At 42.6% G+C, this 14,514-nt stretch overlaps 1 protein-coding gene across 1 annotated transcript in view; it reads left to right on the forward strand.

Moving 5' to 3' along the window:
• CSNK1G3 (casein kinase 1 gamma 3) overlaps nt 1-14,514 on the forward strand; it is an 87,724-nt gene that overhangs the window by 41,954 nt on the left and 31,256 nt on the right. The window contains exons 5-6 of the mRNA XM_034073098.1: nt 4,699-4,847; nt 6,138-6,372. Of these exons, the coding sequence (XP_033928989.1) occupies nt 4,699-4,847; nt 6,138-6,372 (384 nt within the window). The remainder of the gene's footprint in view (nt 1-4,698; nt 4,848-6,137; nt 6,373-14,514) is intronic.

A 14,514-nucleotide genomic window follows, 5' to 3' on the forward strand; every position in this document is an offset into this window, starting at 1 on the left:
GCGGACATTGAACCGTTGACCACAACTCTTTGAGTGAGGTCATCCAGCCAGTTCTTTATCCAGTGAGTGGTCCACCTATGAAACTGATGTCTCTTCAATTTAGAGACAAGGATGTCATGTGGGACAGTGTCGAACACTTTGCACAAGTCCAGGCAGATGATGTCAACTACTCCACCCCGTCCATCACTTTTGTAGCCCCGTCATGGAAGGCCGCCAAATTGGTCAGGCAGGATTTTCCCCTTAGAGAAGCCATGCTGGCTGTCACCAAGCACCTTGTTTTTCATGTGCCCTAGCATGCCCTCCAGGAGAATCTGCTCCCACATTTTGCCAGGCACAGAGGTGAGACTGACTGGTCTGTAATTCCCCGGGTCATCCATTTTCCCCTTCTTGAAAATGGGGGTTATATTTCCCTTTTTCCAGTCATCAGGAACTTCACCTGTCTGCCATGATTTTTCAGATATGATGGTCAGTGGCTTTTTAACTTCATTCGCCAGCTTCTTCAGGACCCGCGTATGGATTTCATCAGGTCCGATGGACTTGTGTACGTTCAGGTTCTTAAGATAGTCATGAATCAGATCCTCTCGTACAGTGGGCTCAAGGTCTAGGTTTTCACAGTCCCTGCGTCCGCCTTCCGAGACTGTGAATTTTTCTCAGCAGCTCCTTATCCATCCAAGGAGGTCTCCTGGCCCTCCTGCTGCACTTCCTTCTAGTCGGGATGCAACACTGCTGAGCTTGTAGCAGGTGATCCTTGAATGTTAACCAAGAGTCTTGGGCCAACCTTGCCCTGTAGGGCGATATCCCATGGAACCTTGCTAAGCAGGTTCCTGAAGAGCCCAAAGTCTGCTCTCTTGAAGTCCAGGGCAGTGAGCTTTCTGCACGCTCTTCTCACTGTCTTGAGGACCTCAAATTCGACCATCTCGTGATCACTGCATCCAAGACTTCCCTGGAGAGTCACATTTCCAACGAGCCCTTCCCTGTTGGTGAGCACGAGGTCAAGCAGGGCACCTCTCCTCGTCGGCTCCTCTATTGCTTGCAGAAGGAAGTTGTCTTCCACACAATCAAGAAACCTCCTGGATTGCTTGTGCCGGGCCGTACCGTCACCCCAGCAGATGTCAGGGTGGTTGAAGTCCCCCATGAGAACAAGGGCCTGTGAGCGTGAGGCTTTTCCTATTGGTCTGTAGAGTTCTTCATCCACAGTTTCCTCTTGATCAGGCGGTCTGTAACATATCCCCACAGTAATGTGTCCCATCACCGATTTCCCCTTAACCCTGACCCACAAACCTTCTGTTAACAGATCACTTGTCCCAGGAGAGAGTTCCATACTCTCCAGCCTATCCCTAACATAAAGGGCAACTCCCCCTCCCCTCCTACTGGGCCTGTCTTTTCTAAAAAGCCTGTAACCTTCCATTCCAACACTCCAGTCAAAGGAGCCACCCCACCATGTTTCGGTGATGCCTATTATATCATAGCCCCGTAGATGTGCCCACATCTCTATTTCCTCTTGTTTATTCCCCATGCTATGGGCATTTGTATAGAGGCATCTGATCCGAGCTCCAAATGAAGCCGGCTCAGTGGCTGGAGCGGCTAGAATATTACTACATTGCTCAGAGTATTTATTATAGGTGCTGGCAACTGACTGGGTGTGTTGGGATGGAATGATGCTCCCCTCCCCAAACACAACCAGTTTAAAGCATCATTGACATGTCTGGCAAGCCCCTCAGCAAAGCCACTCTTCCCTTTCTTTATCAGAGCAGTTCCACCAGCCGCCAGTAGGCCTGGCCTACAAATGTGGGCCCCATGTTCAAGACACCTAAACCCTTGACTATGACACCATCATTTTAGCCATTTATTAACCTGTCCAATCCTCCTTGCCTTTGGAAGGTCCTCCCCTGTGTCTTGGACAATTGTCGAAAAGACTATCTGAGCTTCAGAACCCCTGACCACCTCTCCCAGAGCTCTGTAGTCCTTCTTTATACTCCTCAGGCTACTACTGTCTATATCCCTAGCACCCACATGTATCGCTAGAAACGGGTAATAGCCCATGGGACTTACTAGAGCAGGCAGCCTCTCCTCAACATCCCTGATCCGTGCCCCAGGTAGGAAACACACCTCCCTTGCGACCGGGTCAGGCCGACAGATGAGCGCTTCTGTCCCTTTCAAGGCAGAGTCCCCTACTACTACAACCCACCGCTTTTTCCTGGCGGCACCAGTAGAGATCTTCTGTACCAGTGCACCAGCCGGCTGTTTCTGGTGCATTTCCTCATCAGCCCCCTGCAGGACAGCAAAGTGGTTCTGGGTGGGTACAGCAGATTTAGGAGGAAGCCCCTTGCTTTTAATTGCTCTCTTCCTCCTTTTGTTGTTTTTTTTTTGTTACTAATTCCCAGCTTCCCTGATCAACAGCCCCTTCTTTCCTCCATGAGTTAGAGGGGAATCTTGAGGCCCCTGTGCTGTTTGGTCCTGGAGCAAGCAGTCCTGCTTCCTCTCAGCTTCCCTGACATCTTGCAGCTTACTGACAGCATCCCGTAGCTCAGCCACATGCTGGAGAGGGCCTCCATCAGGGAGCAGCGAGCGCAGCCCTGCCCATTCTGCACCTTTCCCTCACAAGACCAGTGCAGGCACTCTCTACACTCCAAGCTCTGCACCGCAACCTCCCGACTTACCGGCTCTGTCTGGGTGCCTACGCTGGCCACCACCGGAGCGGCCAGGGCAGAGCTCCCAGACCAGACCCTGGTCGTACAGCGAGTGCTCACCATCCCGCTCGCCTGCCCACGCGAACTGCTGCGCAAACTGCCTCAGCCCGCTCTGTTTGCCCGCTCCTGGTTGCCACGCTCCCTGGGTACATTTTAAGCACTCACAGTTGGTGCCACTCCTCCTGTCTCCGCCCCCAGTGAGTCACCTCCTCGCAGTAGCTGAGCTCTTTGCAAGTCCTGTCGAGGACTTGAGGCTCCCTCCTCAGTGGCTCTTGCCGCTCTGTGGTGAGGCGTCTGGACGTTGATCTCCCCTGGCTCCGCTCCAGTGCCACAGGCGTCCTCTCTCAAGGCACCCCCCTCAGCAAGTGACTAACAATGGCCACTGATGGCCGGTTTGAATCTTCCACCGAGCCTCCTGTCTCCTCCCCTGGGGAGTCACCTCCTCGGGGTAGCTGAGCTCTTTGCAAGTCCTGTCGAGGACTTGAGGCTCACTCCTCAGTGGCTCTTGTCGCTCTGTGAATCCATTATCATTATGGGTAATTATAATTAGGGATGGTATTTTTAAAATTAAGAATACTACCTTGTACCATATTCTGTTGTGCAATGTGGTCTGTGCTCTTTTTTTAGTAATAGTAGTCTACTCTTGTGCAGTCTTTCTGATATGGTTATGATTGTGTGTGTTAAGTGTATTAGTACAGATATGGGTATGATTATACATATTTTAAAAATAAATTGAAGCTCTACTCTGCAGATAATTGAAGAATTAAACGGGATTTTTAGGGGTTATGTTTTCATTAGTCTCAATTCTAGGAAAAGAGATTAGTTGGAATGGTCTCAGAAATGCTGTGTTTATTTGCTTGTAGTTTCCTAAAGCAGTAAGGGTTTGGGTTTTTCTGATGTGGGTTTTTTTTGTGTTTTTTTCTTTGTTTAACCCAGAGCTATTGTGGACACAATTATAAATCTGTGCCCTGAGTGTAAGTAGTGCTGTGACAAGGTATGAAAAACTTGGGACTTTTGATGTACCTCAGAAACCACCCAGAATTAGCGATGGTTTAATTTTTACACTTGCATCTGATCTACAGAGATGGAAAGTGAAATCCAGTATTTCATTAGGGGGTATTCTCAAAATAGATTTTGTAGTTCTGTGTAGTACAGTATTGTAACAATGAACACCATAAAATACCTCACATTGAAGGAAAAATGCATTTCACAGAGTTGGATATTCAGAGTAAATGAAACACAGAGGATGTACATTGAAGAGCAAAAAAAAAAAATCTCAACTAACCAGCTTTAAGTGAAGAAAATTTATTCTGCTGAATGAGGAAGAGGTTCTGTACATATGAGGAAGTGCAAGATCAGTAGAGACAATGATATCAAGTTATTTTGAATTATATAGTCACACAATCCATATGTACAAAAAGGCAAAAGCGAAATTGGATCATAAGTCTTTGAGTGTTGATACTTTTGAACTTTGAGATTGCCTGGTTTCTAAAGGTAGGTGATAATAGAAAGCTATGAAGTCCAGACTTAATGTCTCCTTAAACCTGGGGATTGAGTACTCGTTTTGTATTTTTAAATTATTTCTATAGCTATGGTAGTTTTATTCCTGAATGTACATCTGTTGTTCTGTTGTAGCCTTAATTTAAAAAGTTTAAATGCCTTTTTTTTTTTTTTTTTTTTTTTAGGAAGGAGCTTATTTAAACCTCTCTTCATACCTTTTTAAAATCCTGCTTCAATTTACAGTTAACCTAAAACCTTCTGATTTTAATTTTTTAAGTCTTTCACTAGTCAAACATGTAATAATCATAAAATATTTAATGAAACTGGTACTACTGTCATTACTCCTGTTTTATCTTTTACCTGTAGTATTTATGAGGTTTTATTGTTGCTTTTGTGTGAAAAATGTATTTTTAGCTTCAGATCAGCTTGAAATCAGATAGGAATTTTATTGATATGTTCATTGGTCTTTCTTGATCACTTATAATTACTTCATATCTTTATTTTCCAGATGGAATACCTCAGATTTACTATTTTGGCCCATGTGGCAAATATAATGCTATGGTGCTAGAACTACTTGGACCTAGTCTGGAAGATTTATTTGACTTGTGTGGTAGAACATTTTCTCTTAAAACCGTCCTTATGATAGCCATACAGTTGGTAAGTAGAATAGATCTTGAGTTTTTGTTAGAATAACTAAATCAGTCTTCAATGTATTAAATGCTTATTTCGTTTAAGAGACTTGCACTGTCCGTGTTTAAAATTGGTGTTGGTGGCTGTTAAAGAGCCACCATGCAGTTTTAGTAGGAAGACAATATTATGTCACTTTCAGTTACTTTGTTCTTGTTACTTTGTTCAAGAATGATTGCATGAACATATTTCATTGTGTCTTCTGAGTTCTCATAATCACAGTCTGAAATGATGAATTTTAGCTTAATGTACTCAATTAGAAAAAAAAAATCCCAAATTTTCCTGAAATAAAAGTAGTTTTAATTCACAAAAGGAGCTGGATGATGGGACTCCTAAAGTAGCATAAATATTTTTCCTGGTCATTCTCAGAAAGAAACCAAGCAAACAAAAAATCAAATCCCCAAACCCATCCAGAAATACTAAAATAGGATAGAATTATTAAACAAAGATTTTTTTTTTTTCTGATTTGGTTCCCATCTGATGATAGGTAGATGTGGAAAGAGAGAAAAAGGGAAATAAAGCTTGCATTGTTTACTTTGATAGAATGTGTTTAAAATAAATTCTCATGAAAAATTAATGATACTGAACCTCCACTTCCCTAAATAGGTAGTGATATTTTTACCCAAGCAGGGTAAGAATAGCTGTTTAAAACATTACTGTAATTGTATAACAGGCCTGCAACTATAGACACATTCATCTTATTTACAACCAGACTGGCAAAGTTCATTTTTAAAATGCTCAGATTATCACAGATCATCTTTATTCAATATTTGCTGTTCTTCCTGTATATATACATTTTGATAGAAAATGATCCGGCTAGAGCTGAGGTTATATGCATACTGGTGAGCTCCCATTGCTTCTCTTGTTTATACCTTTAACATGTAATAGATCCAAAGGGAACTTTCTTCTCACTACTTGATGGCATAATTTTTGGTTTTAGTTTTAATGTGCACAAAATATACTGGGTACCAGCTGTTCTTAAAGAAGGTAACTTCTATTATATACTTGATTTGTGTCTCATGTCCAGCGTGCAATTTTCCAGTATACCACATACTGTATCTTTTTAAAGGATGTGCACAATTTTCATTGACTTTAAATGGGAGACACCTTGTTAAGAGCAACAGCTCTTAGGTTTTCAGGTGATGTGAAGGGTGATTTCCTCTAAATATAAAAGTCTATGCAAGTTATTTAGCTTCTACCACAACTTAATGTGGCAGCCAGAAGCTTAAACTAAACTATCATTTCTTTCTTTTATTAAAGATTTCTCGTATGGAATATGTCCATTCAAAGAACTTGATATACAGAGATGTAAAACCTGAGAACTTCTTAATAGGACGACCTGGAAACAAAACACAGCAAATCATTCATATTATAGATTTTGGTTTGGCAAAGGAGTATATAGATCCAGAAACAAAGAAGCACATACCATATCGGGAACACAAGAGCCTTACAGGAACAGCTAGATACATGAGTATAAATACACATCTAGGAAAAGGTATGTGTGCTTTTTAAGTGCAGAAAGAATGCAACAGCTGTCATTTGTCAGAAATCATCATGTTTTCAAGTTGTAATTTTTCTCAGTGTATAGTCATAATAACTGCAAGCTTTGTATAATGTGCAAAATTAGGGTTTGTCCTTGCAGAAATACTGTTTATGGGAATATGGTGTTCTGAGTTGCTAATCGTCATGGTTATGTCTCAGCAAACAATAGTTATTTTTGTCAGATATCCATAAAAGGAGGATAATGTGTGTATCTTTCTGTATCATAACATCTTCACATTAGAAACATACCATAGCAGGTTGGGTGGGTGGTAGGCAGATGTGCTTATTAAGGATACCAAAGTAAAAAGACTGCAAGACCATATGTTTTCAATTCTATCGTGCCTGTTTTTTGAGCCCTTTGAAATGCACCAGGTAGTGGAATAAAAGTAATTTATATTTTATGCTGATTTCTTGATTTTCTTGGTGGTTTTTAATTTTTATGCTGCTAATGAGGTTTTGTCAGACTAGTTAAAAGTTACGCTAGTGTTGTAAATATGATGCACAAAAGAAATGGCAGGGGATATATATAGAGAAGTTGTTATTGAATAATAATATGTGAGCACTCAAAGCAGTATCTTTTTGGATTTGGTTATTCCAGTTATATAGAGGTTTTCTAGTGAAAAGGTTTGACACCTTTGAATTTGTGTAAACAAGTTGCATGGTAACCACTAATTAGGTTGCTCTCACAGTTACTTTGTGTTAATATGGCAAATGAGAAACCATTCACATTTTTTAAATAGTAATAAGGTGTTTTATCAATAAAGTCAGACTGTGGTAGTTTGTGGTTAGCAGCTGTAGCTGTTGAATTGATGTTAACGTGGAAAAATAGAATCATTTATGTTGGAAAATACCCAACTGCTAACTGCCCACCCTTTAAGCTAACACTGCTAAGTCTACCATTAAACCATGTCCCTCAGTGCCACATCTACACGTCTTTCATACATTTTCAGGGATGGTGACTCCACCACTTCCCTGGGCAGCCTGCTCCAGTGCTTGACAACCATTTTGGTGAAGAATGTTTTCCTGATAGCCAGTCTAAATCTCCCCTTGTCCAACTTGAGGCCATTTTGCCTTGTCCTATCTCTTGTTACTTCAGTAAAAGACCAACACCCACCTTGCTGCATCTCCTTTCAGGTAGCTCTAGGGAGTGGGAAGATCTCCTGTGAGCCTTCTTTTCTCCCAAATAAACAGTCCTTCCCCCCTTCTCCCTCCCAGTTTTTTAGAGTTACTTCTGTGGAAAGTGTAGAATTGATTAATGGGTATTTCAGAGAGGTTCTGATAAGTATATGAAGCACCAGTGTATATTATTTTACTTATACATGAGGAATACTAAAATTTCAACAATATTTTTGTCAAAGAAACACATTTAATATCTAATATTTAACCAAGTCTTGTAGCAAGCAGTAGAGCTTTCTGAAATGCAGTTTGCTTTGCTAAGCACAGTAAGTGGATTTATATCCATGGAGCAGCTGAGAAACAATTACCCAGTTTGCTCTTCTGCTGCAATTTCAGGAAGGTCAAACTCAGTATCAAAACACTCGTCATCCACAATCAGAGATCAGTAGCCTCCAAAAGTTGATTTTGTTAGATACTAGCTACTTCAGAGCTGACAGCTATCTTTCCTTGCAGCTGTATGCCCACAAAAAAGACTCGGGGTGTTGGTTGATGAGAAACAAAACATGAGCTGGCAGTGTGCTCTCTCAGCCCTGAAAAGCCCTGAAAACAAGCATGTGCTGGGGCGAATCAAAAGGAGCATGGCCAGCAGGTCAAGGGAAGTGATCCCGCCCCTCTTCTCCACTCGCATGACATGCTGCATTCAGCTTTGGGGCCCCCAGCAGAAGAGAGATGTGGACCTGTTAGAGGGAGTCCAGAGTAGGGCCACGTAGATGATTGAGAGGGCTAGAGCACCTCTCCTATGAAGACAGGCTAAGAGAGCTGGGCTTCTCCAGCCTGGAAAAGACTCAGGGGATACCTTACTGTGGCCTTTCAGTAGCTAAAGTCTGCATGAAAACTGGAGAGGGACTTTTTACAAGGGCGTGTAGTGATAGGATGAGGGGAAATGGCTTTAAGGTGACAGAGGGGAAATTTAGATTAGAACTTAGAAGTTCTTTACTGTGATGAGGTTACCCTGAGAAGCTGCGACTGTCCCATCCCTGCAAGTGTTCAAGACCAGGTGAGATGTGGCTTTGGGAAACCCTGCCAATCATAGAGGGGTTAGAACTAGATGATCTTTTAAAGTCCATTCTTACCCAAACCATTCTATGATTCTATGAAGTGTGGAGAAATTTTGTCTCTGAGAGAAACTACCTTATAGAAGCAAGGACACCAGTCACATGCTAAGGGCTGCAGAATATTTGTATTTCCTTCAAACAGCGATCTGAATAAAGCCACATTATTTTTCACATAAACAAAATTATTTCAGGTACAGTGTCCCAGCCTGGGACAAAACAGCCAGAAACCCTTGATTATAATTCAGTTTCTGGAGCAAAAGATTATTGAATCTATTGTCTACACAAAGTTCAGTAACTCTGTGTCACCTTCTATATACTCCTCAGAAGAGTGGACCTTGGCAAATTTGTGCAAGTTTTGATGGCGTTCTGTACATCCTACTTCACAAATTAAAGAAATGCTGCATTTTTAGAGGGGAGTAACAAACATAGCAAAACCAAACTCCACATGAAGGAGACGCTATGGAAGTTAAGAGCTCCCATTCATAGTCTTCAGTGTTTGTTAGACCTCAGAGATCTTGATGATGAGTTGTCACCCAAGAAATGCCTGCAGAATAATCAGGTCAGGAACCACTGATCTGAGTCTGAACTGAAGTGGATTCATTACATGAGGTTATGCTTCTCTGCATGGTTTACCATCATCACTGTAAAGATTTCAGAAAGGCATAGAACTGGTATGAGTACCAACCCCTGAGGAGTGTCACTAGTCTCCACTTGAACAGCCAGCTTTTGACTGCAGCTCCTTGAGTCAAGCCAATTCTTTATCTACCAGGTAGCCCATCCATCAAATCCATAGGTCTCCAATTTAGAGACAAGGCTGTCCTGTGGGACTGTGTTGAATGCTTTGCACAAGTACAGGTAGATGACATCAGTTACTCTTCCCATATTCACCAACACTGTAGCTTCATCATCGAAGGCCACCACATTTGTCAGGTGTGATTTGCCCTTAGTGAAGCCATGTTGACTGTCACCAATGACCTCCTTATTGTCCAAGTGCCTTGCTGGTTTCCAAGAGGATCTGCTCCATGACCTTGCCAGGCATTGAGGTGAGACTGGTTGACCTGTTGTACCCTGCATCTTCCTTTTTTCCCCTTTTAAAAAAAGGTATTAAAGTTTACCTTTTCCAGTCAGCAGGAACTTTTCTGGTCCCATGGATGTGTGCACCTTAACGTTCCTTACATGATCTTGAACCTGATCTTCTCCTACAGCAGGTAGTTCTTCATTTTCCCAGTCCCTGCTTTTGCCTTTTGTGTCTTGGGCAGCATGACTGGAGCTCTTCTGTTGGAGATCAAGGCAAAAAGATCATTGAGTATCTTTGCCTTCTCCATGTCCTAGAGAGATTTCCATTTCCTTCTGGAGAGGGCCTACATTTTCTCTAGCCTTCCTTTTATCACCAATATACCTACAGAAGCTCTTGTTGCCCTTGATGTCCCTGGCTAGATTTAATTCTGTCAGGGCTTTAACTCCTGGCTGCTCTATTTCTCTGCATTCCTCCCAGCCTACCTGTCCTTATTTCCCTCTGTAGGCCTCCTTTTTTATGCTGAAGTTTGTCCAGAAGCTCCTTGTTCATCCACACAGGCCTCTTGGTGTTTCTGCCTGACTTGCCTTTGTCACCATGCATCACTCTTGAGTTTGGAGAAGGTGATCTTTGAATATTGACAGCTTTCTTGGCTCCCTTTTCTCTCCAGGGCTTTATCCAATGGTCCTCTACAAAGCAGATCCTTCAAGAGGCCAAAGTCAGTTCTCCTGAACTCAAGGGTAGCAAGGATACTGCACAGCACCTCTCACAATTGGATTCTCACTTGAAGAAGGACGTTATCATCAAGGCTTTCCAGGAACCTTCTGGATTGCTTGTACCCTGTTTCGTTGTCCATTCAACAGATAAAGGAGTGGTTGAATTTCCTCATGAAGGCAGGGCTTGTGAATGTGAGCGTGCTCCTGTCTGCCTATAGAGGGCTTCATCTGCTCAGTCGTGCTGGTTGAGTGGCCTGTAGCAGACCCCTGTTGTAATGTCCCCCGTCCCCGCCCTCCCTTTAATTCTGACTCATAAGCTCTTGACTAGCTCCTCATCCATTTCCAGACAGAGCTCTGTGCACTCCAGCTGGTCATTGACATAGAGGGTGACATCCCCTCACTGTTTCTCCAGACTGTCCTTCCTTATAGAGCCTGCAGCCTTCTGTTCCAACACTCCAGTCATAGGAGCCATCTCACCACACAGGAGCCCTGCAGGCCTGGGCACATAGAATCATAGAATAGTTAGGGTTGGAAAGTACCTTAAGATCACGGAGTTCCAGCCCCCCTGCCATGGACAGGAACAACTCCCACTAAACCATGTCACCCAAGGCTCTGTCCAACCTGGCCTTGAACACCACCAGAGATGGAGCATTCACAACTTCCTTGGGCAACCCATTCCAGTGCCTCACCACCTTTACAGTAAAGACTTTCTTCCTTATATCCAATCTAAATTTCCACTGTTTAAGTTTTAACCTGTTACCCCTTGTCCCACCATGTTTCTGTGATAGCTATTATCATATCCCCGTAGATGTGCACACATCTCTAATTCCTCTTGTTTGTTCCTCATGTTGCATCTCTAACCCTTTTTAGTTTCCCATGCTGTATGTGTTTAAGTTGGGCCTCTTCATTTTCAGGAAGGAAGAGAGGGATCTCAGAGAATGTAGGTTCTGACTGGAAGCTTAAGGAAGACAAAAATGTGCATCTGTAAAAGTCCTACAATTTTCTGTATTTAGTGGAAATCTAAGTTGTTGATAGTTTGGGGATTTCTCTAAATCCAGAAAAACAGTATACTGGGTTGTTGTCTAAGATACTTGGCTACAGAAAGTAAAGTCACATGAATTTGCTTTAATATGACTATCTCTAATAGTCTCTGTAACAACCACTGTCCTTTTTTTGACGCAAAGGTTAGCTATTTTACAATGGATCCCTGAGACTCTTGGGAATGAAACTCAGCTCTTCTAATGCTTATTGAAAGGCCAAATGAAGTCAATTACTTTAAACAGTACTTTTGGTACAAAATCAAAAGAGCCCCAGCCTTAGTTTTATAGTAGATCTATTCTGTTACCAGAGCAGTCATGATCTAGATTTAACATCAGTTTTCTAGGGACCAGTCTTCTTTGTAATCTAAACCAGCAAAAAAATAGTTCTATATTGGCTCAATTTTAATGCATTGTTTTATTGTAAATAAATGTTTGGACCTAAAATTGTATTAGCCTAAATCACCAAGTTATTCCAGAAACTCAGAGAAAACTGATGTTTTTGCAGGTACAAGCTGTGCTTTGTGGTGATAGGCCTCCAGGAGTCTTAGCAATTTCTACATGTCACTGAGTCAGTGGTGCAGAGTGAAGTCCTTTTCCAGAACGTGGACTCCCATGGGAAGTCCCCTAGTCTCCTTCTTGTACTCAAGGAGTTATCACTGGATCTGAGGGGCAGGAATTTAGCTGCCGTAGACAAATACGTTTCCCTGTGTAAGCTAACCTTGTAAATCCATAATCACATGAAACAGTGCTTCTAATGCAAACTGAGATAAATAAATCTTTGCTTCCTTAATTAAGGATACAAATTTTTTCCCATTTTTCTTAACAGCATGACATAAGGACGATGTGTCCTTATGATAAAATGGGTGTAGAACTTCATTTTTATATTTGAATCATTGAATTCAGGGTTCCTGGTTTTATTTGGGAAATGACCTGGGTTCAGCAGTAGACGTCAATTTTCACCGTCTTAGTAGCTGGTGCAGTGCTGTGCTTTTGTCTCTCAGCCTGAGAACAATGGTGATAACACCAATGCTTTTAGTTGCTGCTCAGTAATGTTTACTGTGACCAAAGACTTTCTGAGTCTCATGCTCTGCCAGGGAGGAGGGGAAGCCGAGAGGAAGTAGAGACAGGACACCTGACCCAGACTAGCCAAAGAGGTATTCCATACCACAGCACGCCATGCCCAGTATATAAAGTGAGGGCAGTTACCCGAAAGGACTAGATCACTGCCCAGTTGTGCTGGGTATCGTTTGGCAGGTGTAAGCAGTTGCATTCTCTTCCCTTGTTATTTCCCTTATCATTATTATTATTGGTGGTAGCAGTAGTGATTTCTGTTATACCTTAGTTACTGGACTGTTCTTGTCTCAACCCATGGGAGTTACATTCTTTCAATTCTCCTCCCCATCCCTCTGGGAGCAGGGGGGCAGGAAGTGGAACAGTGAGAGAGCAGTTGCGTGGTTCTGAGTTGTGGCTGGGCTTAAACCATGACAGGAAGGAGTGCTATTCTTTCTCTCAAAATATATTATTGTATGGGATTATATTATTTTTAGTAAAACTACAAATTCTGGATGATAACTTTCAAATTTATTTTTGCTATATTTAAAAGACTGATAGTTCAGGATGTGTAGGCTTGCTGTGTACTTTGTGATTACAATAATGAGTCTGTGTATCAAGCTGTGTAATCATCCAGGTAGCTAATAATGTGTTTTCTGATCCAGATAGTATGCTTCTACGCTTTCATCATTCCTATAGGAAGTATTAGAACTTTATTTGGAGGGGAATGCAGTGTTCATAATGAATGACCAAATGTCTGTTGACCTGTGTTATGGTTACTTTACTGTGTATGCTTAAAAAAGGATAATTTCTGGATATAGACTGCTGAATGGGATTCTAGTTTTTACTAAAATCAACCCATTGAGATGATTAATTTTTCTATAGATCTTCAATTAAATATAAAGATATTAGTGTATTACTTACTTAGCTAGGTTCAGGTGACCTCCTTAAAAGAAAAAAGACTATGTACATGAAAGTTTTTTTGTGTGTTTGTCATCTTGTGATTGTATTACCTTCTATAGAATCATACAGTAATTGGGGTTGGAAAGAATCTTAAGGTCACCTAGTTCAAACTCTGCTGCCATCGGCACGGATGCCACACACTAGATCATGTCACCCAAAACTCCATCCAACCTGGCCTTGAACACTGCCAGGGATGGAGATTTACCACTTTTTACTCAACCTCACCAGTGCCTCACCAACTTCAAAGTAAAGTACTTCTTTATATCTAACCCGAGCTTGTCCTATTTAAGTTTGAGCCTGTTACCCCTTGTTCTGTCACTACAGTCCCTAATGAAGAGTCCCTCTCCAGCATCCTTGCAGTCCCACTTCATGTACTGGAAGGCTACTATGAGTTCTCCAAGCAGCCTTCTCTTCTTCAAGCTGAACAGCACCAACTTTTTCAGCCCATCTTCATACAGGAGCTGCTCCAGACCCCAGATCATCCTCATGGCCCTCCTCTAGTCTTGCTCCCAACAGCTCCATGTCTTTCTTATGTTGAGGACACCGGAACTGCACACAATACTCCAAGTGGGGTCAAGTCTGAGAGCAGGGCAGAGGAGCAGGATCTCCTCCTTCGACCTGCTGGTCACACTCCTTTTGGTGCAGCCCAGGATAGGGTAAACTTTCTGGGCTGTAAGCACACATTGAAGCTGGCTCATGTTCAGTTTCTCATCAACCAACAACCCCAAGTCCTTCTCTGCAGGGCTGCTCTGATTCTCTTCTCTGACCAGCCTGTGGTTGTGCCTGACTCAGATGTAGGGCATTGAACTTGTCTTGGTTGAACTTCATGAGGTTGGCACTGCCCCTCCTCTCAAGCGTTTCAAAATCCCTGTGGATCCCATCCCTTCCCTCCAGCATATCAATTGTACCACACAGCTTGGTATCAATGGCAGACTTGCTGAGGCTGCATTAATCCCACTGTCCATGTCACCGTGTTGAACAGGATTGGTCCCAGCACTGACCGCTGATGAGCACCACTCCTCCCCAGCTGGACATTGCGCCGCTGACCACAGCTCCTTGCGTGCGGCCATCCAGCCAATT

The sequence above is a fragment of the Melopsittacus undulatus genome, chromosome Z (genome assembly GCF_012275295.1).
Source record: "Melopsittacus undulatus isolate bMelUnd1 chromosome Z, bMelUnd1.mat.Z, whole genome shotgun sequence".
Lineage (NCBI taxonomy): Eukaryota > Metazoa > Chordata > Aves > Psittaciformes > Psittaculidae > Melopsittacus > Melopsittacus undulatus.